Here is a 25,265-nt window from a genome sequence, read left to right as displayed (position 1 = left end):
TATATCGAAGATTGAGCATTAAAAAGTACAACCTCCGATTGCCAACAACACACGAAAACTATCAAATGAATTATATTAAATGTTTAAGTAAATTATAGTTTTCATTTAAATCAGGGAAAAGTAATTAACTCACACGGGTTATTCTTGTATGCCTAGAAGCATATTTCATTGAAAATCGTCCGGGTTGATGGTTGTTTTGAATGACCTATTTTTCTGAAAGAAAATAAATTCATATAGGTATATAAAGTCAGTTTATTTAACACCAATGAAAATGATAATACCCTCCCTTTTAAAAAAAATTATGATATACCCACAGGTTTATAACATTATGAAGAGTGTTATAACCAGAAACATACTCGTTTACTTGTCATACCAAATTCGACCATTTAGGTCAATTTGTCTGCATGAATGGTTTAAGTTGAATGGATAGATTCTGCGTATGTACCGAAGCTCCTGGACTTAATCCACCACGGCCAAAAGAAGGCCCCGATTCTTCTATCGGTGATGAAGGCAACACTGGCTGTCCATGCAACTTATAGAAGTCAACACTTTCCGATACATGGTTAAGATGATTTGTTGATTTAAAAACTGCATCCATGTCGCTCCAACGCTTTAAAGCAATTTTCAATCTAGTTTCAGAAGTAATTTCGTTAAATTTTGGATTTTTTACAAACTTTTCAAACGATTTCCTGCAGGCAATGGTTATAGATTCCTCAAGGAAAGATGGGAGTTGATAGAGCTCTGCTTGTAGAATGTTTGTTATTAATTGCTCAGAAGTGATTTTATCCCCAATGGCTTTGCTCTTTTCTGCAAGGAACAGATCTGCTTTTCGAAGTGTGTTGGACGTTTGATATTCATCTGCCAGAGGAATCACCGATTGAACTGTTTTATCTATAAAAAAAAAACATGATAGATTTTTTTGTAGGCTTTTGTAACTGTAGTGTCGTTTGCAACGAGAAAGGTGACAACACGACAGTGTTTGGCAATATCGCGTCTACATTTCGAAAACAACACATAAATGAAGGACCTTTCGTCTGATTAGTGAACAAGCCAACCAAGTAGTGATATATTACTGAACATTTCAAATGTCACTATAATGGATTTTTTTGCGACCGTCATACAAGTCAGAAGTTTAGCTAGCTATAAAACCAGGGTTAATCCACCATTTTCTACATAAGAAAATGTCTGTTCTAAGTCATGAATACAAATTATGACAGTTGTTGTCCATTAGTTTGATGTGTTTGAGCTTTTGATTTTTCCAATTGATTGGGGACTTAAATTTCCACTTGAATTTTCCTCGGAGTTAAGTATTTTTATTATTTTACTTTATACTTGTAAAATCTATAAATATTTCCATATCAGCCTGGGTATCATCCCTCAACCCATATCAGCACCTCGACTCCGTCTCAGGCTGATATGGGGGATTCGGGATGATACCCAATCTGATATGGAAAAGGCCATGTATTAATCTCTATGTAATAGTGTAATAAATAAAGTTTGTTAAGAATAATTTATTTTTTATTTTGGATGATTTTTTTGTACCCGCTAGCCTCCTTAATTGCGTAGAGGTACTGTACACTCAAGCTGAACATTGAAAATTTAAGCTATATAGCTGACGTGGGTAGAGAGTTGTGCAAATGTTGTAGTATGCATTTGTTGATTACGAATACATTGTACCACCTTTTAATATAGTGCAATCTACGTATAAATCAGTCAAACTGTTTTCATGTCATGGTAAATGGCCAAACGCTACAGAAAACGCCATTTTTTTTTTTTTAGAAAATATCAACTTTCGAAGACCATTGTCGATCTGTGTCTTATACATTTTCGCACATGCCCAGTCGTCGTACTGTCCGCGAAATTTTAAGTCCTTAGGGTAAAATACACTACGGAAAAAAATTACACTTTGTAGCACTTTTCTTAGGGTATCTAATATTTTTATTTTCCAACCGAGATGAATGGGGTCTTTTGCAATATATTCCTCATTTTCATTTCTGTAAATAAATACAAAATTATGTAGAACTAAATGCATCAACCGTGTCCAAATCAATACTCTGTCCACACTCTTTGTTTTATCACTTGCTCAATTGTACTGCCATTTCGGGGGCATTTTCTAGTATTATAAAACTAGGAAGATGTTGTCAGAATGCCAAAGAATCATCTCTCCACGAAAAAAGAACAGATGACAAATAAATGACCAACTAATGCATGCTAGTACATTGTAGTTTAATGATTTTTTCAATAAGTAATAAATCATACATTCAATGACAATGGAAAGCCAACGGGGTCAAAATTCTTAATTCGTAACTTGTCAATTCGTAACTTGTAACTGTGTAATTTCTAAAGTGTTAATTCGTAAATTGTTAATTTGTAACTTGTTACTGTGAAATTCATAATGATTAATTCGTAAATTGTCAATTTGTAACTTGCACCTTTGTAGATACAACATTCTTAATCGGTAATGTTTTGACCCGTCCGTCTGTCTGTCTGCCTTTCCGTCCGTACGTCAGTCCATCGGTCCTGTTTCTTGTCATCGCAACTCCTCTCAAACCACACAACAGAATTTCATGATAATAAGGACATACTAAGTAGATATGCATATCGACAAGAAATTACAATTCATTTTTTTTCTAGAAGTTACGCCCCTTTGAACTTCTTCGATATACCTCTGCAACAGTTTGTCGTCGCAACTCCTCTGAAACCACACCACAGAACATCATGAAACCTTGTAGATGATAAGGACGAGTCATAATATGCAGTGGCGGATCCAGAAGGGGGGGGGGGGTCCGGGGGTTGGAACCCCCCTTTTTTTCGGGCGATCAATGCATTTGAATAGCGACATATAGTTGGAATCCCCCCTTTATCCTGGGTTGGGAACCCCCCATTTTTAAAATGGCTGGATCCGCCCCTACTATGTAGATGTACATATCGACAGGAAATTATGATTCATTTTTTTTCTTATAACATGTTCTTGGATTAATTTGCACTTCTCATAAGTGCAAATTGGAACCACACTTTTTTTTGTCGTAGAATCATCAAATTTGGCAATAATGTACCTCTGGGGATAAATAACACAATACAAAAATAAATTTGATATGGCTCGCCCGGTTCGGCAACTGGAGCGAAAACAGTGACAAAATCCTGTAGGATATTTTTTTCTCCCATAGGATTTTTAAAAATCCTACAGGATTTTGAGAAATCCTATAGGATAAAGTCATAATCCCGTAGGATATTTTAAATATCCTATGGGATATATAAATCCTATCGGATTTATTTATCCTATAGGAAAATTTATCTCCTATGGGATTAAATTAATATCCTATGGGATTTAAAATCCTGTAGGATTTTCAAAAAAAGTGTTAAATCCGATAGGATTTTTTTTATCCTATAGGATTATCATGAAAGACTTTTTGACAGAAACTAATGTCCCTTAGGATATTTTTTTCTCCTAAGGGATTTATTTTGTCCTGTGGGATGTTTTTTCTCCCATGGGATATTTTTTTCTCCTACCGGATTTTTTTCTCTCCCTTAGGATAAATTTTGTCCTGTAAGATATTTTGTTTTCCCTTAGGATTAACTTTGTCCTATAGGATTATTTTTTCTCCCATAGGATTAAATTTTGATACGTTTTGTCATCTAAGATGGATTCGTCAGTTTTGTTGGTATCTTACAAACGTTAACAATTGTTGCTACATAGATATTGATCACTACGTAGCTACTACGATATTGAACTCAACCTTTGTATTTAGCCTAGCTGCTACATAGATATTGATACCAGGGATCAGTTCAATATCGTAGCAGCTACGTAGCGACTATGTAGCTGCTATCAAAATCTAAGTAATAACTAGTCTATAGCTACACGTTCAATAGTCAATATCTACGTAGCACTACGTAGCTGCTACGATATTGAACGCGTCCCAGGGTTGGGTTCAATATCGTAGCAGCTACGTAGCGGCTACGTATCTGCTATCAATATTTATGTAACAACTAGTCTATAGCTACACATTCAATAGTCAAAATCTACGTAGCACTTCGTAGCTGCTACGATATTGAACTCGACCCATCTACGTAACCGCTACGATATTGAACACGACCTTGGGTTGTGTTCAATATCTTATCGGCTATATAGGGCTATGTAGATTTATGACTTTTGAACGGGTGGCTAGCCTAGCTGCTACATAGATATTAATAGCAGCTAAGCTAGCTTCTCGTTCAATAGTCATAAATTTACGTCGCACTACGTAGCTGCTACGATATTGAACGCAACCCTGAAAAGGGTCGTTATAGTTTCAATAATTATCGAAACGGATACATGGAAATATTACTTTATAGGATTGTCAAATCTTGCCTTCGTATATGGTTTTCATGATATTAATTATTAATGAGTCTGTTTAATAAATGTTGTTTGTTTTACGTCCTGTGGTAAATATTACATGTATGTTCATAACGAGAACACAATAGGTAGGCTTTTCATAGCAAATATAAAAGGTCGACTGAGAGAATGGACATGGAACTTGGAATGGTAATGCAAAATGAGGATATATTGAATAAAAACAGAGCTGCCTCAATTAATTGTGCAAGAGTACCAAATGTGCAGAAGTCTTCCGTGCATGAAATCTATGCTTAAATCGACCATCGTTTTTCAAGTACAGTTTTTAATAATATCAACTGGTTAAATGCATTTTGATGGCTTAAATAAAAGGGAGAGTTCTTTTAGATTGGATTATTTATAGCACTTTAGTTTTTTTGGTATGATACTATATTTCAGATTTCTCTTGGTTATGTTTTTGCACTTAGTGCGGGAAATCGTGGGTTCAAATCCCGGCCTGGTCAATCCAAATACGTCAACATTTAAAATTGCTGTTCCTCCGCTAAGCAAGACTTTAGTGGAATTAATAATTTAATTACACCTCTCCTCCATTACATGATATATCTGTAAAAAAAGACTGGTATGCTCGAGTGGCTAAATGATGTCCAAATGCGGAGTGTTACCTTGTGAACAAGCACGTTAAAAATCTTTCTCGACACTATCAGTCTAGAACAGGGTTCATATTCAGTATAACATTTGGAACTTGAAATTGTCTCTGGACAGGTCTGGATATAAGGCATATTCAACGTTCATTATATATCTACTAAATCGTTAATAAATAGAGAAGTATTTTCCTTGTACTGATTTTTATTTCATGTACTTGGTTTGATTTCCACGAATTGATATTATAAAAATGGTATGGTTAAACTTTTCACAAAATATGTATGTGCCTTTTGTGATATTTTTAATGGCAGGTAATATGAAATTAGCTCCTTACTTTATTTATACATGGAACGTTTTTGTTTGGCTTGATAAGGTGTATAGGGATCTCTCTATAATAAAAAAAAACCCAAAAGACTGTAAAAAAAACTTTCAATATCTTGATTGTCTGTGTTGTTGGGTTGTTGTCTCATCAATATTTACTCTTAATCCCTTTTTTCGAACCCAAAGGGTAGACTTGAGCACAGAAATATTGTCCACTCTTGACTTCATCAGCTCGACTTTCGACTTAACCTTGCTGAAAAAGTAAAGCCCCCCCCCCTATTCCTACCAACGTGAAAATTAGTTAACAGACTAAGATGGCCACTACGATGCTTTATGCTGTTGTTTTTTAATTGCTGCCTTTTGCAGCTATCATTCCCGGTTTTGGACAGTATAAAAAGTAGATGTGGTTCGATTGTGAATGAGACAACTTCAAACTATTGCTTTCCACCAAGGTCCACATGAAGCTGATGAACGCAAATTTATATAAAAAAAAAGAAGATGTGGTATGATTGCCAAAGAGACGAATGACATAGAAATTAACAACTATACATGTAGTTCACCTTACGGCTTCCCACAATGAGCAAAGCTTTTGTATCTAATTTTATTTTATATGATTAATGTATTGCCTTGTGTCGTTTCTTTTGTTTACTAGTATATTGAATGTCTCTGGTGGTATGAATCTTACTTCATGAAATTTAAAATTATACCCTTTTTCAACAATAGGCTACCGCAATAAAGATATAAGCTTAATAAAATAATTATTTCAGATTTTCACTCGTTCAGGAAATGTCATACGGGACAAGAATGAGTTTTAATGGCGAAAAATATTTTTTTAAACAAATGTGCATGTGTAAGCTGTTTTGTGATGTTCTATTCTATCAGGAGTTTCAGAAAAGGGGGAATAAAAACAATTATGCCAAAAAACAGTTTAACTTGCGAAGCTTTCTTTGGTATTCAATGTTACAAAAATAGTTATTCTTTTGTAGATTTAGAACTTTGAACACAATTAAAAAAATGTCTATTGAAATTGGTAGATGGCAAAATAGTTAAAGAGAACATTTTATTTATTATATATACTTTATGTAAAATTAGGTGAAATTGAGGACGAGTTTCATTATAAAGTTGAAACAAAACGAAAAGTGTATTTAACGTTTTTTGTAAATAGCTTCTCAAATATTGAATTGATTTTATCAAAACAAAAAGTATAAGATCAAAAATTAAATTTTCTATCAAGATTCTTTATTTCTTATAAAACCAAGTTTAATGGTACAAGGAACGATATTTTTACATATAATAACATACAGATTTTGCGCATGACAAGTTTGCACAAAACGAGCAACAAGAATGAGAGATTGGGGATCAACCTGGAGAACATACGTCTATATTGATATTTCTAATTAATTTACACAAATTTTTCAATACACGAATATTTTTTGAAATAAATAAAGTGCCGAATGCATATCTATACCACATCTTCCTATATCTCACACTCACACCACATCTTCCTATATCTATAACTTGCCTTGGGTATACTTTTTATGTCCCTATTCGTACAGGAAGTCCTGTGTTGTTATTTAGACGTACCGATCCACAATATCTGACACACATTTGCAAAACAGGTCATTTGTAATATAAGCTGGAAAAATTTCATAGTTCTAGAATAAAGCGGAGCATCGCAATTGCGTTAAAAATTAATATTTAATTTCCTACCAAAAGATATTGGTTTTTGTTTTCAATTCTTTCTCAAATTTAGATATAGAGTTGACACTGCAATGTTTTGTATCAGGTTTATTCCACTCAGGAACTATAGAAGGAATAAACGATTGAGGTAAAGCCTGCAAAATGGAATCACAATTCAAAATTTTTGTGTTTACTTTGCCTTTGTTTTATTTTGTTTCTAAGGAAATTGCTATGTAAGCTTCTTTGTTTATTTAAAGAAGCCAATTTTGAGATACAAAGTGAGAAACAAAGCTTTTGCGATTTCATTTCCTTATTTACAACACTAGAGTTTACAGACTATCATTATACCTTGAGAGACATATGAGAGTATGTGGCGTCCGTGGGGTTCTTCAAATTCGATTACAGAAGTAATATAGAAAAACTCCAAGGGGTAAATACTATATTACGTTTTTAAAAGAGAATATAAATCATAACTGTCTTCTATGAACGATAACTTTAAAACTGATGACAATGCTTTTTTTTTAACAATTCATCTTTATTCAACAATTGAAGATGAATACCATTTTATTGTATAATGTAATAAGCAGTGATGTAAGAAATATAATTCACAATGTGCATGGGAGAACTAAATAATTTAGTTAACTTAATCATATGACTCTAAAGCCCGTTCTGTCATTATTAAGAGACGCTAAAGAACTGGACAACTGTGGAAATATAAGGTTTTAAGATTTGGAAATAAATGAAATTGGTGTCACAAATGGTATGTCTGCTTGTATTTGATTTTTTTTTTTATAAATATATATGATGCTCTTATACACAATTATTAATGGTTGTTTTACTTCGCTTAGTTATAGCATTTAACAAATAACTCTTCGTATTCTTATTTTCGGCATCAAATAAAATTTATAATGGAATATTTTTTAAAAGACAAGGAAAATGAAAAAAAATATATACAACAAAAATAAGCAAAAAGAGATGTCAATGAAACACCTATCCACAAACGTTGAAATTGAAGTAGCTGTAAGAAATAAATAAGTCATATTTACAGTCTAAAAATGTGTTTAGCCGGGGCCTGAACATCAAATTACACATATCTATACTTGTAATGCATTTGTAAACAAGTTCGTACCCTAAATATGTTCCTCTCCTAAACATGTCGAGGAAAGTGTTTAACCCTATATGTATTTAACCTGACCACATGTTAAAGATAAACATGTTTGGTACTGCCTCTTATAAATAAGTGAAACATTCTCAGTAAATCACATCAGAACTTAGATCAGACTAAAACCTCACTTAAACTGAATATATTTGTTTTTGTAGAACAGGAGTTTAGTATCCCATAAAACATAAATCATTATATAGAGACCTAGGCAGCAAAGATAGTCATTAGAATCTTTTTGCATTTGCCTGTGTTTTATCCTTTTAAAAACCTTGCGGTGAGGCATGGTTTCTGACATCAGAAAAAAAAAGTGAAGTATAGGCCACTGGACGTTAAGCAACCAAGTATTAAACCTCACCTTTCCGTGAAGTGTTTACAATTATTTGTATTTTAAAAAAAAAAAAAAAAAAAAGGATAAACATTTCCAAAAACTGAAAATATTTGAGAAAACGCTATTACCTTAGAAGTAAAAAATTTACCAGACAGAATAAACACGGCAGAAACAAACAAACGAAAAAAAACCAAGAGAACAATTTGAAATACCATATACATGTTAAAATCGGTATATACAAGCGGATTATAAACGGGACAGGGTTGAGCGAACATGAATTTCTACTGATTACACTAAAGGTGGCAATCAACCGATTGAAGCACGTGTCGAGAAAATATTAGATAACTTTCTAATTAAAAATGACATAATTATAAAATTTGATTTTATGATTTTTTACAAAATCTTTTTCTAGATGCCATATCCGTTGTGATAGTATCTTTCCATCAGGTCATTAGTATACAATTTTGTTCTTAGTGCACTAAGGAGGTCCTTTGTAGTATTTCTACGAATCCCATGATTTACATGTATGCTGAGGGAAAAGTCGCACATGTTTTTATAAGTAGGACGAAAGTCACAAAAATGTAATCAAAGTGTACACGTTGGGAAAAAGTCTGTGAGAAAGGTTTAAATAATTTTATTTAACATCTTCATATTTTTTTCTGCGAAATCATAACTTTGCTAGCCGTTAAGACGGAACGATATTCCATACCGCAGATACCATTTAATGATAGACTTTGTAAATTTTGTAGTTCGAACTGTGTGGAAAACGAAATACATGTTTTAATGGTCTGTCTTTTATATACAGACTTCCGATATGAACTTTTTAAAACATCACGTGAACATATTAACTTTGACAGAATGAACACAGAGAAAAGATGTATTGCTCATATGAACTGTAAATACAAACAAAAGTTTTTAGCTTGTACAATAAATAGTTTTTTTATTAGAAGAAAAAAGTTTTTATGAAATTATGATTTACAAACAATATATCTTCAGTATTATTTTTGTCTTTCTTTGTGCATATTTGTTTCTTACATAAAGGTTACTGTGATGTGTTTCAAATAAAATCCCAAGTTTATATACCTTTATTTTCTTTTGCAAAGATAATTTCAATTGACAATTTTATTATAATATCCATCATCAGAATATTAGCATTTTAATAAAGATTTTATTCGTTTATTTTGTTACTTATATCAGGGACATATAATACATATGTATTATATGTCTCTGCTAATATCAAATGTGGATATTATTTTAATTTCATCAAAGATTTACTAAACAAATCCTGGATTTCATTGATAAAGATGTGTGTGTAACTATACAAATCCTGTTGTAACTAATTCATAATTGTATATATTTTAATTAATTTTATTGTAAATTTAGTGTCTCGTAATTTTATGAAGGCTGGCTATCGATCTTTGTTTTAACTGTATAAAGACCAATGTGCGACACCATAATGAAATAATCATTATATTCATCTTTTATATTTAATCTCAATTACCAGATTAAAATTTCACACCTAATTGAACATTGCAGATGTACGCTGACCACTATGTGTATATACCATGAAACTGCTAGGTGTGAAAATAAGATGTGTCAATTGTATGAGGACCTGTACGGGGGTCCTTAATTCTATAATTGTTCAGTCTTTTTCTGTGTTCTTTATATATATAAGCACTTCGTCATTCTCTATTCCTTATCTTTTTCTCTATGTTTCTGTAGTCATTATTTATTTTCCTTTATTCGGCACTTTTAACCCATTATTCACTATTCATCGACCCCATCCTGACCCTCTTTTTTAATGAACCGTTAGCAAATACGTCTCGAAGGTGGCAGCATACATCACAGTCCACGACACTATAAACTAGTAAGGCACACATACTGCTGGTGATCAACCTTTGATTTATAAATTAGAATAAATATACTAAAAAATTTTAAAGATAATATATATTTTTTACAATTTCGTTCGTCCGTTTTTTATCGACAAATGGTTCAGTTTTTTTTTCGCAGTTTTAAGTAACGTTATAATATATATATTTTATAGAATAGCTTATAAAAGCAGATACATATCTTTATTTCGTGTCAAACCATTTCTTGGAACTTGTGAAGCTTTTTATGATAAATGGAATATTTTTTCCCGATTGACCTATTGATATCCATAATTTGTTTTATAAACCAATTGAAATACCAAACACATGACGAAAAAACAGTCGCCGAAAAAACATATTCATAGTCAAACTGTTTGTACACACGTGCGTGATTAGCGGTCCATGGTTGAATGATCATGAATTTCAATCGATTACACAGATTGCAATCAATATTGAACGTGGCATGTGTCGGCAGCACTCCTTTTGCGCCAATTACTGTTTTTCAGGGGTATCATTTGCGCTAAAAAAAATAATTCAAAAGTATCAATTGCGCCAGTTTTCGGAACTCATTTGCGCCAATTTACCTGAACACATATTGATCGTACATATTATAGATTAATATATACCATACATGGATTTAGGAATGGACATTATATTCCACTTTGCCTTCCAAATCAGGAGACTGTTATAGAAAAATGTTTTCTTTGCTTAAGGATTGTTGTGACAGGTTTAATCTTCAAATGAATTTTACATCTATGCATGTAGATTTTGAGGAGAGAATGTACGTTGTCCCAGAAGGAGAACTTAGCCGCATAGACTTTGAATGTGTAATGAGTTACAAATTCCAGCCTTTAACTTCTTAAACAGATATATATGATGTCCGACTGTAATAGTTTTATATTTTAAAGTTAATCATTAAAATGTCCCAAGCCAAAAAGGAGGAGGGAAGTCATTTTTCTTTAAATTGGCGCAATCGTATATTTTATTTTTGGCGCAAATGATACCATGTAATTTTAAAACAGGTGGCGCAAACGTAGCATTTGAGAAAAAAAGTTGTGGCGCAAAAGGACGCATTTTTGGCGCAAACGGATCTCTCCCCATGTGTCGATAAAACATTAAATTTTGTAATTCTTAAAGATGTTATTAATATAAAATATTGAATTATTTATTTTGAAATAGTTTACTTCTATAATTCATTCCCTAGTGCCAATTATATCATATCGTCTGGTCCCTTGTACTTGCATCACTTTTTATTAAAATTGTCATAAGAATCTTTCGACAATTTCGATCACACAGATGAAGCTTTAAAAAGTTGAAAAATATTTTCACGAGTCTAACAGTTGACGTGCTTTCTTTATCATGTTTAAGCATGCGAAAATGTATTCTTAAAAAATCTAAGAGACACAGAAAACGTAATACTACTAGTATACGAAATCATTCAATTTTGCATAAAGATGATAACTCTAACTTTAAAAAAAAACCGTTCAGAAATATGAAAAGGAAAAGATGGACTTCTTTCTTGACCAAAATACAAAACTAGTAAACGGTGAATGTATATGTACTACTGTAGACTTTGTTATGATGACCTTTAACTTAATAAATATTTATTTTTTGTTATTTCAATCAACAGGTATACCTTAATTAATTTTTTTCCGGAATAGTAATTTCTTTTTCTGGAAAAGTAATACCAATTTGCGGAAACGTAAAAACGCCGCTACTTATTTCGGAAAAGTAATGCACGAAAATGCGGAAACGTGAAATTGGACTTTTGGAAAAAAAAAATAACTACTAAAGGACATGTTAGCGCCGACATGAGTTGTAAGAAAAGATTTCCAAAACAACCATATCATTAAGAAGGAATGTTTACATGCTATACTCTCGTACTAGTATTACAGGGTTCTTGTGGCGTTCACCTTAGACACACATCTTTTTAACGATGTTTAACAAGAAAATCCCTATTTAGCGGACAAGCAATTTTTTTTTTCTTCTGTTATTGAATATCGAGAAAGAAAATAAATCCCGAAATTAATTTGGAACTTTGATACTTAATAGTTTCCCATCAAAATATTCACAATTAGTGTTCGTCCAGTGGCATACATAACAATCTTATTTCTATATGCAATCAACAATGAGCAAAACCCTAACCTTGTAGTCATTTATAAAAGACCCGAAATGATAAATGTAAAAACAATTCAAACGAGAAAACTAACGGCCTGATTTATGTACAAAATGTGAAAATTCCTTGATAACCTGAATTTTCTTAATTATTTGCCTACAATATATAAGTCACTGTTTAAGAAAAATAAAAAATAAAATTCTGGGACTATTATATTAACGTTAGTATAATAGTCCAAGAATTAAAGTGTTGATAAAATAAGAGCCTCACATTTGAAAGTTAAGTAAAAAAATATACAAAACAGACTTTTTCGTTCATTTTGTAACATGAATGAGGCAGTTAGTTTTCTCGACTGAATTGTTTTACATTGTCATTTCGGGGCCTTGTAAAACAGACTATGCGGTATGGACTTTGCTCATTGTTGAAGGCCGTACAGTGACCTATAGTTGTTTATTTTTGTGACAATTTGGTCTCTTGTGAAATGTGGTCTCATTAGCAATCATACCACATCTTTTTTATATATTTAAATCATTTTACAAGACATCAAATTGTTATTTTGTGTTACTGTTGCAGACAATTCTTTTCAAATATTAAAAATTATTTTAATTAAATGGAATTTTGCATTTGCACCCGCTTGAAAAAAATAAAAACATATAAAGAAGCAACATCGAAATTCTCTGTACTTTAAGCGGCATTTTCACATGAGTAAAATATCGGCACGGGACGTTTGCGCTTTTTCATAGGACATTTGCGCTTTTTTTTTGTGGACACTTGCGCTTCAAAACATAGGACATTTGCGCTTTTTAAAAATGGACATTTGCGCTTTTTACATAGGACATTTGCGCTTTTTTTTTTATATATATATCTATAACTTCCCAGCCTCCTCTTTTATCCGGGCTTGGGACCGGTAGGTTTGACCTGGCAGAGTTAAAGTCATTCTTTATGGTTAAAAGTTTAAAATTCATAGCACCTTCATATGTCATAGCACATTGTTGATATATGTTTAAAGTGTATGTACAGAAATAAAATCAAGTACTGTCATCACAATTACAGGTCAGTTTTAGCTTGATATTTGAAGCCCAATGAGTGAACAAATTTTGCTCTTGTTAACTGTCCTGATTGGTACTTAGCCCACATTTCAAATAAATGATCGAGTTTCTCCTTTTCAACGGTACATCTCCTTGAAAGGTCTCCAATTTTTAGGGTTTGGTCGAAACGATATAAAAATCCATCAAGACATATTCATTTTTTTTCTTTACTAGTAACTATAACTTTAAAATCCATGTTCACTGTGTAAATGTGAACTAACTAATGACAAATATAAGTTAAATTTATTTACGTAATGATTTACTTCTCATTAAGATTACAGGTAGTCGACTATAGGTAAAAAGCGCAAATGTCTGGTGAATTTATTACAGGTGAATCAAAATTAAAAGCGCAAATGTCCATAGTATTTGAAGCGCAAATGTCCTATCGTTTTACAGGTATAAAAGCGCAAACGTCCTGTGCCCTAAAATATAAGGTCAACGTTTGAAACTTTTTCAGTCTTGTTCCGTCTTGTTCCATAACTTTCAGTCTTGTTCCGTCTTGTTCCGTATTTTTCAGTCTTGTTCCGTAACTTTCTACCCAGTCGTATAAACGAATCGTCGACAAGTGCGTACATTTTTTGGAACAACGTCAAAATCGTTGTTTTATTAGGAACGTCGTGTAACGCTAAGTGGCACCAATACCGTGAATAACGTCAAAATAAATCTGTGATTTTACTATGTCCACAACTTCGATGAACCAAAGCAAGTTAAACATCGACCTGTATCTAAATCAAATTGGTTCTCTTCTTCTTCTTCGTCTTCTTCTTTTGGTATACAATAGTCTATCGACATTCGATGATTACATACTGTTGGCATACGTGGACTAGTCTATTTACAAAACTTTTACCCCAATTTATTCAAAATATATGTTTTTTTCTTATGTTTAATGTATACATGTATATATTTTAAATTGCGCTATAGTTCCGTAACTTTCTACCCAGTCGTATGGACGAATCATCGACAAGTGCGTACATTTTTTTAAATCAATATTTCTGGTATGTTCCAATCTGTTCTTCACTATTGACATCGAGTATATATTACATTTTCCCAAAGTCAACCTTGGAAAAAATATTTAAATAGATTGTAATTTCATCAAATCTTATTTTTTGGGTATTATTTATATTTTTATTTTACACCAGAAATGTTATTTATAAACAAGCGTATGAGTTTAGTTATGACAAGTAAGACAGAGTTGTTAACATGCTATATAGTAAAAAATCATTTCTGTGGATCACCGAAAGGGGAAGTGGTCTAGAACATAGTATTATTTTATTTAGGGGGTTCACTATACACGCAAATTTTTATTAGTCTTCACTTCAAGGTTAATCGAGCAAATTTATTAAATAAGGCTTTTTACAGTTTTTTTACTTTACTACGGGCTCATAAGGATCTTAAATCTGATTTTATTGCTGTGTCCACAATAGACACAGCAATATTATTCTACGTATTTCACCTGTATCGGTTTGGACAATTCCATGGTATATTATAAAAAAAAAAAAAAAATATTCTATATTCTATTATACATCTGATAGTTCAAAATGGAAAGTTATAAGTTATCGGCCGTGTACACTGAATATTACCTGCAGAAGTGAAACGATGCATGAACTTGCAAGTCCGACAGGAAATCGCTTGAATACCTGGAAGTGTCACCTCACACCCCTTACAATACCTTTGGAAGTAATACCTTAAGCCATGCTGGTGATCAGATGAGGGAAGATCAGAATTTATTTGAAAAAAGTTTATTACTTTAAAGAATTATGAACAAATTATATTTTCGAAAACAATTTTCACGGAACACTTATTCATGATTTCAACTTTGACTCTTTACTTAATTCCAATATTAACAGTTTAAAAACAACAGACCATGGTAATTTAAAAAAAATGCAAAAATTTTCCGTATAAAGTTAGTTAGTCGAATAAAACAACAGTATGATTGACAAGATATCGACACGCAATTACGACTACATCCTTATTCTTTCATAAAGAGATTCCCAGGCAACCTCAGAATATAAAGTTTCAGGTTTTGTAAATATTAGTAGACCTGTTACTATTCTTGCGGCCTCTAATTGCAAATTTTCTAATTTCCAAGGATCCGTGTTGAAGGCTGTTCTTTGACCTATTCAATTTTTAAATAAAATATGTTTAAACTAAACGCAGCCTTGGCTATAAAAAGCCTCAAATGTTGAAGGCTATTCTTTGACCTATTAAATTTTTAATAGTCTTCAAATTTCAACAAAATTCCGCATAAGGGACCACAACTTGGAAATGGAGATAGGTTTTTATAAAAAAAATCAAATCAAAGAGAACACAGAGTGTGTAAAGTTTTAAAATTTTTGATGGATACGAACATTTTTCTCCATTGCCAAATCAACTGTAATATTAGCACTCATACCACTAATTATATTTATATCTATTTTCAGCATAGAATATCTCAGTTTTTTATTGTCGACATTTCTATTACATTTTCTTGATAAAACTTTTTAATACATGTATAAACATTTTAACAAGCTCACCATATTCTAATTTAAGAGTTGGCGCCCATGAAAGCCATGCACACGAAAATATTTATAGGAAGAGAAATAAAACAAAACCAAAATGATTTGTCCTTTTAATCTCTGAAATTATCAGCAATAATGATTTTTTTTAAAGTTTTAGTTACGAATGATATTCTGGGTGTGTCTAAACACTGCTAAGGAGTCCTTAGTGCACTAAGGACTGATAACATGCCACTAAGAACTAGATGGAGAGCTGTTACATGCAATTTCTTTTCATATTACGGTAGAAATTGATATTTAATGCATAAATTTCAAATTTTATAGAAAAATAATAATAAATTAAGGAGATATTCAACATTATTAGACACGTGCCTGTTTTTCTTTGATATGCCGAAAATACCTTTTCTGAGACAAGTGCCTGTGATACTTGTTCTTCTTTAAGAAAAGTAGATTTAAAGAAATTATAGTTGAAAATATTTCTGTCGGCTTTTTCTTTTTTTCGCGTGATATATTTAGGTTTAAATATTCTGATTTTATTGCATTACAAAAAATAATTATTTACACATCATGTGGTAAAGGCATATTTTCAAGGCATTCATACGAAGCATTCTCTTTCTCTGTCAGAATTATATCTTTAGCTCTAAATTTACACATACTGAAAAAAAATTCGTGAATACTGTACTAAAAAGTGTGGAACATTTTTAAAACATTTGTCTCTTTTATATATTTGAAAATGAAACTTAATCTGACTTAAAATCGGGAAATGATTTTTTTAACTTCTTTTACTTTTAGAAGAATAATAAAATGTCGAAATATACAAACAAATAAGTACCGTATGAAGCCTTTGTAAACAAATATCAAGCTGGTTGAAAACTAGTGGTTTGGATAAACCCCAAGAACGACACATAATTTTCTCTCTCTCAATTCCATCGTATTGTTTTAGTGAAACCATTTGTATATATACACGCATCTTTGTCGAAATTAAAATAAAAACAAAACACTTATCAATATATAGTTTTGAGATTCTTTTATAAACTTGAAAATTCAGATAATTCTCGTACTTTCTATAAGATACATTTATGGTCGAAACGAAAACGTAGATCCTGGAACTGTAATGTGATCAAGTTATTTCGCAACATGTCTGTAGAACACTTAATGCAGCCCGGAATTAGCAAAGAACTATTTTTTAAAGTGATTAAAAGTAAATTACGAATACTAGACGAACAGTTGTGGTTTACCAAACTTTGGAATGACAATTCGAATGTGAATGGAAACAAATTGAGGCTATATAGACGTTATAAGAAGGACCTTCAACCTGAACACTATGTTATTAACGCAATGCCACGCCACTTACGAAGTAATTTATGTAAACTTAGATGTGGAACTTTACCTCTGTCTGTCGAGACGGGTCGTTATACGAAACCACCAATACCGTTAGGAGAAAGAATTTGTCCATTTTGTAATAATGCTGTAGAAGATGAAATACACTTTTTGATTAATTGTGACATTTACAGTGACTTAAGGTTTAATTTGTTTCACAGAGCTATGGTCATGGATAATTCTTTTTGTACAAAGTCAGATTTTAATCAATTTGTATTTTTAATTCAAAATGCTGAATTACAATACGAGTTATCTATCTTGGTGCATAATATGATAAGAAGACGTCGCGCTCTGAAAAGTAATCTACAGTCTTAATTGTATATTTTCGTAAAAGTCAAAGTTATATTTAATTTATTTATTTTTTAATTCATGATTGTATATTTCTGTAAAAGTCAAAGTAACAGTTATTTTTTAATTATTATTTTTTTTTTTTAATTCATTTCAATCATATTCTTTTATTGACTATTTTACTTAGAGGGTTTTAATAAAACAAGATTACTTCGTTTTATTCTTCGCATTCTGTTTGTATAACCTCTTTAAAATATATTCTTTTATCACATATCATTTATTTATTTTTTACGTCATACTTAATTTTGTCATATCTATTTTTAAAAGATATGTTTTTTGGTTTGTTTTTTTGGGTTTTTCTTTTTACTACTTATGTTAATATTTTTTTTATGATGTGTAATATCCGGATAATTTTAAACATTTTTAACATTTTATTATGTTTTTATTTTGTATTTGTTAAATAGATATATATTTGTATATATAGTGTCTCATAAGCCTTTCTAGGCTGGGTATTTGTCTTATTTTATTATTGTGCAATGTATATTATATAAACTGTATAAACAATCTGTAGACAAGTATGTGACACTTTAATAAAATAAATTATTATTATTATTATTATTATATATATTTATTTTGTCTTCATATCTCTTACATAACAAGCTGACCACACTCTAACTTATTAGTCATTTAGTAGGCGCACATCAAAGTCGTGCACCTGTGGCAAATAACTTTGTCGGGAAAGAAGTAAAACAAAAACAAAATTATTTGTTCTGTAATCATTTTTCATAAGAACAACACATTTAATTATAAATATTAAGCATACATTTTTTTAGATACAATTGTTTATTACCTAAAATAAAAAGATTATGATTGTTTAATGAATTGTTTTGTCATTTGGCACGTGTCAAACGGTTCATTGATTTTCGGCATATCAAAGAAAAACGGGCACGTGCCTAAATAATGTTGAATATCTTGTTTATTTATGATTATTTTTCTATAAAATTTGAAATTTATGCATGAAATATCAATCTCTAACATAATATGTAAAAATAATACACACAACAGCACTCCTTCTAGTCCTTAGTGGCATTGTATAGTCCTTAGTGCACTGAGGAGTCCTTAGCAGTGTTTAGACGTACCGTGATATTCTAGCCTAACGTGTTGATGTGTCTGTTGTCAGCGATGCACATAGACCTAGGTGAACAATACTGTCTTTAGTTACATCTAGTGTTTAGTTCCATAAAATTTCAGTTATTATCAAATTTTGTTGAAGAATTTATTGGTGAAAGTTAATGTAAATGTTCAGTTGCAAATACTACATGCATATTGAGGACACAATAGAAGAAGTATGGTTACTGGCAAATCTATCCAGGCATCTCCACAATAAAAATATCTTCACGGAAAGCAAGCTATACTAAATAAAAAAATAAAAAACACTTATGTACGATTTTCAAAGTTGTTTAAGTAATTGTAGTGTATTGGATATACCCGTTGGACGCATGTTTCTGTCTTGTCATTACTTTCAATGAAAAGCTGGTGGTATTCTTAGCCCCAACACCATGTGTTGTTTTAAAATTGCTTCTGATTTTATTCACAGTTTTTGTTCAGATGGTGTCACAGTCATGTCTCAGTACCCAACAAGTCGGTTGAGTACAGGAACCCTGATGAGTTCAAAATGATGAGTCCACTATGCAGAAAGAAAATTCCGCACATAGAGGCGGGCCTCTTTTGGTCACTAAACAATAATGAATAATAGTTCAGAGAAATGGTTGCTACACTAAACACTAAAATGCACTTTTGAACTTAAATTGAAAAAAAGCACATGAGATTACCAAAGGATAAAGGTTTCTGCTTTGAGACAGGCGATGGATGTATACTCATGACTTTTGATATCTCAACCGGCCCCTATTCCTTTAGCAAATGAGGAATAAACAACCACAATGCATTAAACAAGAGAAAACTCGATTTAAAAGAAGCCAGAGTCAAATGTAGAAATAGGTAACAGAAGAAACTACGCAAATGGCAATAATAAACATAAAATAACAAACGGACCAGTAGCAGTAACTCAATGCAAGCTCCATGTTTGAAGTACACTTATCGGTAATTTGTGTCATTGGTAGAAAAATTAACAATTCTTAAACAATAATATCTGGGAATATTTGGTCTGCTCCAATAAAATAATATCCTTACCTACTACAAAAACATATAAAACTATTCTCTGTTCTTTGGTTGAGTTCACAAATAGATTTTTCTCTAAGATATTTCATTCTCCCATAGGATATTTGTTTCTCCTATAGGATATTTATTTCTCCTATAGGATATTTCTTTCTCCCATAGGATTTTTTTCTCTCTTATGAGTTGCTTTGATCTCCCATAGGATTTTTAATCTCCCTTAGGATTTATTTATTACCCTTAGGATTTATTTATTACCCTTAGGATTCTTTTTTATCCCACAGGATATTTTTTCTGTTATGAAATCCCTTAGGATATTTATTAATCCTATCGGATATTTTTAATCCCATGGGATTATTTTATTAGACTAATATCCTGTAGGATAAAAAATATCCTATAGGAAATGCTTTTATTTTTCCTAAGGGATTTTTTTAATCCTAAGGGCGAAACTATATCCTATAGGATATTTTTATTTTCCTAAGGGATTATAAATCCCTTAGGATTTAAATATCCTGTAGGATATAAAAAATATCCTATGGGATTATGACTTTATCCTATAGGATTTCTCAAAATCCTGTAGGATTTTTAAAAATCCTATGGGAGAAAAAAATATCCTACAGGATTTTGTCACTATTTTCACTCCAGTTGCCGAACCGGGCGAGCCACACCAATTTTTTTTTTGTATTGTGTTATTTATCCCCAGAGGTACATTATTGCCAAATTTGATGATTCTACGACAAAAAAAAGTGTTGTTCCAATTTGCACTTATGAGAAGTGCAAATTAATCCAAGAACATGTTTTATACAACTTTTTTTATTTTATTTCTCCAGTGACAATCAAACGGTGGGGACGTGGGGCGTGTGAGCGCGCTCAATAAGGTTCTTCAATTTTATTTCTCCACGAAAATATTTGCACGTTATTTGGGGTTTGGTCAAAGGAGTATGTATTTGGTCATTTTTAGAGTAAAATGATAGACAGAAGACCCAGGCGGAATACAACCTGGTTTGTCAATAGGATATTAGGATGTTACGAATTCATTGCAAATGATTTTTTATTTTATATTTGACATGCAAATTTTTTTTTTTTTTTTAGGTATATTGATTAACATCGTGAATCATTTCAGTTAATTAACGATTAACAACATGTTTGATTTAGTAAGGTTGCCGGGCTATAAGGAGGTGTGGCACCAGGTGGGGTTCATATCGGGAATACGGGGCATTAAGCAGCTTTTAAGATCGAGGGACTCTTGGTTGTACATTTTTATTGTAGGAAATCTGGTAGCGGCAATTTTTTAGCTTCTTGTCCAGAAAAATTCAGTAGGCATATATATTAATACATAAAATTGAGAATGGAAATGGGGAATGTGTCAAAGAGACAACAACCCGACCATATAACCGACAACAGCAGAATAGAATATATATGTCAGCCCTTTCCTGTCAGAATAAAATGGTCCGATAATAGCATTTTATGATTAATAGAAATCGTTTATTACTAGTACCTGGGGTTTTCAGTAATGATGTAGCCTTTTAAAGCCGACTATAAGAATAAGAATATTTTATTTCCAATTAAAGGGCCCTATAAAGAGCCTTCGTGATACATACATATAATATAAGAAAACAACATTGTTTAATACTATTAAAAATGTTATAAAAGGCCAGGACAGAACCAGATAATACAATTTACATCTTTAAAATAATCCATTTAAAATCATATACCACTTAAAATATGTATATTTGTGGCTAATTTGCATTTATTATTTTTGAACTTCTCCTTATCTCTAGATTTTTAGATAAATACTTTCCTAAACATTTATACATATTTAAATTTTCTTGTGTAAATAGCCATAAAAACTTTGAAAAGTTGTCTAAAGATTGAAAATTATTACAATTTAGAGAAATTTCAGTAAAAAACTCATTTCTGTTATCAATATATAGTGGACATTCAGTTACAAAGTGTATCTCATCTTCAACTTTATTTAAAGTACAGGATAAACATTTTCTCGGTGTCCTATTCACATAAAGTTTGGCATATCTATCAGTCTCAATCCTTTATGGATGAGCGCTTATTCTAATTTTACAGATTGATTGTCTTAATCTAAAATCTTTTAGATCCAAATATGTTTCAAAACAAAATAGAGTTTTAAAGGAAAAATAGGTAGTAAGTTTACCTTGATCTGATTGTAAAACTTTATTTCTATTTTCCTTCCAGAAATGGAGATAGTTTTTATATAGCTTATCTTTGATAAATTTTGTGAGAGTAGATACTGGTTTTTAAATTACATGTTTGAATGCCCAGCTTTTTTAAAATACAGTCTATACTTGAAAACCATGTATTCACTTTGTTATTGTGAAGTTATTTACTACATAAATATGCATCATATAATAACATGTTCTTAGAATTATCGAGTCGATGATAATATTTTAACATTGCTAATATAATATAAAAATACATTGGGTATCTCCCTAGTTCAGAAGTCACAGCAAGATTACTGGATTTCTTATTTACACCTAGAACATATTTCATACATTTGATATGTGATTTTTCAGATGTATCATTTGAAAACACCTTTTCTAAAATATATTGATAATTTTTCTTACATGCAGCTGAGTTTACAGAAAACATACCCCATACTTCACATCCATAGGTTAAAATTGGTCATATAAATTGAGTAAAGTTGAAACACTAGGCCGTTTTGACGATGACATACATTGTTGTAATTTAAAACATGCTTTCATAGACTTTTTGTACAGTTCATCTTTACATTGAAAAAAATTTCCACTGGGTATAAAAGTGATGCCCAAATATTTATAATTATATGTACAACCAATAGCTTTTTCACCTAGGTAAAAAGGGAGATTAAAATGTCTCCCTGTTTTATTAAAAATCATAACTTTTGTCTAGTTGTCATTTACATTTAAACACCATTTAGAACAGTAATTGTTAAGCATGGTTAACCTCTCTTGCAATCCCTCTGGTGAATCTGAGAGAATAACAATGTCATCAGCATACATTAAACAATCAACCCTTTGGTTATTAACATTGACATGGTTAGCTCAAGAAGAAAAGACACCAGGGAGATCATTAATAAAAAAATTGAATAAATTGGGGTTTAAAACATCCCCTTGTCTCACTCCAATAAATGATCTAAATAAAGGAGTTGATTGGTTGTCTATTTTGACACATAGCTTACTTTTATTATACATAATATCTTTAACTATAGCATATGTTGTGTTGGAGTAGTTAAAGTTGTATACCTGTATGAATAACAGAGTTGAAAGCTATATGGTATACGGTGTTGTCATTGATGAAGGCATTAGGTTGCCTATAGTTGCTTACATGGACTTTAATTGTACTTCGCGTTGGTGGATAGTTGTCTCATTGGTAATCATACGGTTCATTACCACATCTCCTTATTGCATATACCTGAATAATCTAGTCGTAATATTCCACTGACCAACGACTAGTTCATTAACCTCGTTATTAGGAGAGATCAATTATGTTGAGGGACTGAACTAGTCGGGATGTTTTTTATATAGTTTCCGAACTAAAGTCCACGTCAGTAATAAAAATAAAACTGGGATCCTGTAAACATGCAATTTTTGTTTTGCTTTTTTTTAGACGCATTTGCTGTAATTAATGGATTAAAATTACTTAGGTATATATTCCACATGGAGGTACTCCGACTTACAGGAGGATTATACACCGAAGAAGAACCCGAGCGCCATCTGTCGTCATAATGATCGTTAGCATAATACAACCATGACATTTAACACTTTGACATAGACATCATTATCATCATCACACAGTCACGTCTCAGTCATTACAGCTGAACGGACGTGCTGGGCCAGCTCTCCTTTACCCGCTATCTTCGATGAGGGTTTACAGTTAGATATCAACGACTTACTACTTAAGATGACAGAAACCAATCCATGCCGTACAGATAGACGTAGTAGTTGGCGTACCTGCGTTAACATGCACTCCAAAACCATTGTATTATGGGGAGTGTTATGCCGATTAACGTCCGAAGGCTGTATCCTAGGCTGTTGGGTGATACGACCTTCATTTCACTGCCTCACGGCTTTGGTCCTGATAACGCTTCCTGTCATCTTTAGAACTACGTCCGAGATCATCTAACAGTACTCCATCATCGAGGCTAGCGGGCTGCCAAGCTGACCAAACTGGCCCTGATAGCAGCCGTTGTGAAGAAGTAAAATCCAAAATAGTAAACAAACCAAAATCAACTCACCAAAACCAAGATGGCGGCCTCCATTCGGCGTCCTTACTACTTGTTCCTGACCCACGGCAGAAATTATTCAAACGCTCACCAATCGCCTTCGGGCACCGAGCCGACCGTGCGAGGGCTGTATAGCCAGTCAAGGTCGTTAAACACCACCACATATATATACACTTTGACATTTCACACATCGACAAGTCACGAATCGACAAGTCACATGTTACAAGTTACAAAACATCAATATACAAAAAGACAATTTACCAATAAAGAATTTTGAAATCTACAAGTTACAAATTGACAATAATGAAGAGTGTTGAATTTTGATACAAAGATACAAGTTACAAATCGACAATTTACGAATGAAGCATTATGAAATTGCACAGTTACAAGTAACAAACTGACAATTTACCGATTAAGAATGTTGGAACTACAAAGGTGCAAGTTACAAATTGACAATTTACGAATTAAGCATTATGAATTTCACAGTAACAAGTTACAAATTAACAATTTAAGAATTAACAATTTAGAAATGACACAGTTACAAGTTACGAATTAAGAATTTTGACCCCGTTGGCTTTCCATAAATGACTACCCACCCTTCCCTTTTTGTGATATTTAAACGTAAGAATAATAATGCACAGCATTGGTGAACACCACAATACAGTCTATGAGAGAAAGATAAATACCTGTGAATTTTTCATCAATTCCTGGTAAAGTGCACCTTAGAAAGTCAACAAAACTGTTCACGTCTTTTCCTTCCAATTCTATTTCCTGTTTATCCTTTTCTTTAAAGTCTGACGTAAACATTTTCTCAAATACTGGTGACTCGGCCATCAGCTGTTCTTTGTTCACGTTCAGTTTTATATTCTCGATTTTAATTATTAAATCGTGCTGAGAAAAAAGAGACAAACGCTTTTTGCTCTCAATCTCATCAGTACAATCAGCATGCCTATCCACAGATGCCGCTGGGGTTTCCCCAAAAACCGTTGGGACTCCAACAGCTGACCCAAACGTAAAACTCGTAGGCGTAGCACCAAACATCTGAAATGACAATAATGGATTGTCATACGAAGTGGTGTGTAAACAGATGTTTTATATTCAAAGTGAACGAACTTAAAGTTTTTTCGACACTGGATATGAACGATTTAAAATTTTACTCTG

General features: G+C 32.0%; 1 protein-coding gene across 1 annotated transcript; it reads right to left on the bottom strand.

The window, feature by feature from the left end:
• Nucleotides 1-234: 234 nt before the first annotated feature.
• LOC139489131 (BTB and MATH domain-containing protein 38-like) lies at nt 235-25,148 on the bottom strand (the record flags this gene model as incomplete). The annotated part of the gene is given in 2 exon segments (XM_071275267.1): nt 235-891; nt 24,791-25,148. Coding segments are annotated over 2 exon segments (858 nt in total), but the record flags the coding sequence as incomplete, so codon positions are not given.
• Between the last annotated feature and the right edge of the window lie 117 nt (nt 25,149-25,265).

The sequence above is a fragment of the Mytilus edulis genome, chromosome 9 (genome assembly GCF_963676685.1).
Source record: "Mytilus edulis chromosome 9, xbMytEdul2.2, whole genome shotgun sequence".
Taxonomy (NCBI): domain Eukaryota; kingdom Metazoa; phylum Mollusca; class Bivalvia; order Mytilida; family Mytilidae; genus Mytilus; species Mytilus edulis.
This window is presented reverse-complemented; position numbering and strand designations above follow the sequence as displayed.